The sequence below is a fragment of the Syzygium oleosum genome, unplaced genomic scaffold (assembly GCF_021117445.2).
Source record: "Syzygium oleosum isolate NSW1041296 unplaced genomic scaffold, Sole_v2.1 Sole_v2.11, whole genome shotgun sequence".
In the NCBI taxonomy this organism is placed as follows: domain Eukaryota; kingdom Viridiplantae; phylum Streptophyta; class Magnoliopsida; order Myrtales; family Myrtaceae; genus Syzygium; species Syzygium oleosum.
In genome coordinates, this window is record NW_026607495.1 from 922412 (window position 1) to 924701 (window position 2290).

The window sequence follows — 2290 nt, forward strand, 5'->3', positions numbered from 1 at the left end:
AAGGAACAAAAAACCTCTAATGCACGTGTTGGAAATAATTCAACTGCAGAAAGCAAAGTGATGAAATTGTAGCCATCGCCTTGGTGCTGTTCCTGTTCTTCTGCTGTAATTCTTTCGACGATGGAAGGTAAAACACGTGCAATATCTGTTCATAACCCCATCATTGCCGCAGACTGCAATCCCACCAACAATGGAGGTGATGTAATACTATGGACGTCATGAGTTCAACGCATGCTTCTCCTAGTATTCAACGGTACAGTAACATGAGAACTAACATACGTACGGTCAAGTTCCTTGTTCTTAGTCTCACCAAAATACGAGTTTGCCGTACACTTCTTGGTTGACTCCGTTCATCGTGCGACTCTAAGTCAAATACAGAATTTTCTCAAAAACTTAAGGAAGCAGACGAGCTATTGACTATATAGGGACCGTTCTCATTCTATATCATTCATATTCATCTGTCACTGACACCCCATCATCACTCGCTCCTTCCTTCATCACTTCACACTCCCATTCACTCATTTTTGGAGCTCTCCAGATCTTGTCTCTCCCGCAGCTATGGCAGAGAGGGTGAATCCTCCTCCTCTTTCCTCTAACTCATCTATCTTGATACTCGCCAGCTCCATTTTTCTTCCCTTTTCTTTTCTGTGTGGTTTTTATATCACTCTATGGTTGTGATTTTTCAGAACAATTATCTCTCCGTTTGGGTTATTATTTTGTTGGGTCCATCTTGTTCATTTCTCTGTTCTGCATCTTCCCCCTGATACTTTCTCTGCAAACGTTTGGGAAAAGGAAAACCTCACTTCGAATTCATTTGATACACATGGCTTTATTGATTTTTGCATTGTTCTTGTTTGTTGCAGGTGACCAAAATGTCGATAAAGGTGGATCTGCAGTGCTCGTGCTGCTACAGGAAGATCAAGAAAATTCTCTGTGAATTTCCCCGTGAGTCTCTCTCTCTCTCTTTGTTTTTTTTTTTTTTTGCTTCCCCTCTTTTTAGTTTCAAATTGTTGTCATTTCTTGATTTGTAATTACTATTGCATTGGTGTTAATTTAATTCGACTGAGTTTGCTATGAATTAATTTGTGAACAAAAGAAATCCGAGACCAGACATACGATGAAAAGCAGAACATGGTGTTGATCACCGTCGTGTGCTGCAGCCCGGAAAAGATCCGGCAAAAGATCATCTGCAAGGGTGGCGAGACGGTGCTGAGCGTTGAGATCCTGCCCGACAAGCCCAAGGAGCCCGAGGAGCCCAAGAAACTAAAGGATACCAAGGAGCCCGAGCCCAAGGAGCCCGAGAAGAAGCCGGTGATGGGCTGCCCGCTAGTGCCAGTGTATCCGATGCTGCCGGTGTATCCGATGGTGGGGGTGTGTTGTTGTCCCCCACGTTATGGAGGTTATGGTGGGGGACCATGCTATTGTGGGCGGAGGAGGCCAGTAATGTGCTATGATGGATGTGGGAGACCAGCCGATGAGTGTCAAGGTGGGAATAGAGGTTCCCATCCTGGGCAGGGGAGACCAGTGATGTGCTCTGATGGATGTGGGAGACCGGCTGATGAGTGTCAAGGTGGGAATACAAGTTCCCATCCTGGGCAGGGGAGGCCAGTGATGTGCTCTGATGGATGTGGGAGACCGGCTGATGAGTGTCAACGTGGGAATAGAGGTTCCCATCCTGGGCGGGGGAGGCCAGTGACGTGCTCTGATGGATGTGGGAGACCGGCTGATGAGTGTCAAGGTGGGAATAGAAGTTCCCATCCTGGGCGGGGGAGGCCAGTGACGTGCTCTGATGGATGTGGGAGGCCGGCTGATGAGTGTCAAGGTGGGAATAGAAGTTCCCATCCTGGGCGGGGGAGGTCAGCCATGTGCTATGATGGATGTGGGAGACTGGCTGATGAGTGTCAAGGTGGGAATGGAGGTTCCTATCCTAGGCTGGGGAGGCCAGTGATGTGCGATGATGGATGTGGAAGACCGGCTTGTGAGTGTCAGGGTGGGAATAGAGGTTACCATGTTAGCCGATGTGATTACTTTAGTGAAGAAAATGCCGCTGCGTGCATTGTCATGTGATCGAGTTCAAAATTTCTGATGTCAATTATTAATGTAGTAACTTGGTGAAAGATACATCAATCAATCTTTTAGGGCTATGTTGGGGTCTTTATCTTTGTGGGTGTAGAAAGACTGATGAGGTTGGTGGTCTAGTATGGTGGTATATGTGGTCATATATGTTCCACAAATGACTTGTTGCTTGTCGATTTCTTCATTTCAATAAAATTGAGTCCTTTTCATGTCT

General features: G+C 46.5%; 1 protein-coding gene across 1 annotated transcript; it reads left to right on the forward strand.

Moving 5' to 3' along the window:
- Positions 1-414: 414 nt before the first annotated feature.
- On the forward strand, positions 415-2290 carry LOC115669536 (uncharacterized). Its single transcript, XM_056315711.1, has 3 exons — positions 415-570; positions 864-945; positions 1097-2290. Exons 1-3 carry the CDS (start codon positions 559-561, stop codon positions 2065-2067), a joined length of 1065 nt encoding a protein of 354 aa, XP_056171686.1. The 5' UTR covers positions 415-558; the 3' UTR covers positions 2068-2290.

What these genes read in the sequence shown, in the direction of transcription:
- LOC115669536 (XM_056315711.1), top strand. An exon ending in AATTCTCTGTGAATTTCCCC is followed by an intron (nt 946 to 1,096) that starts GTGAGTCTCTCT and finishes TGTGAACAAAAG; the next exon opens with AAATCCGAGACCAGACATAC.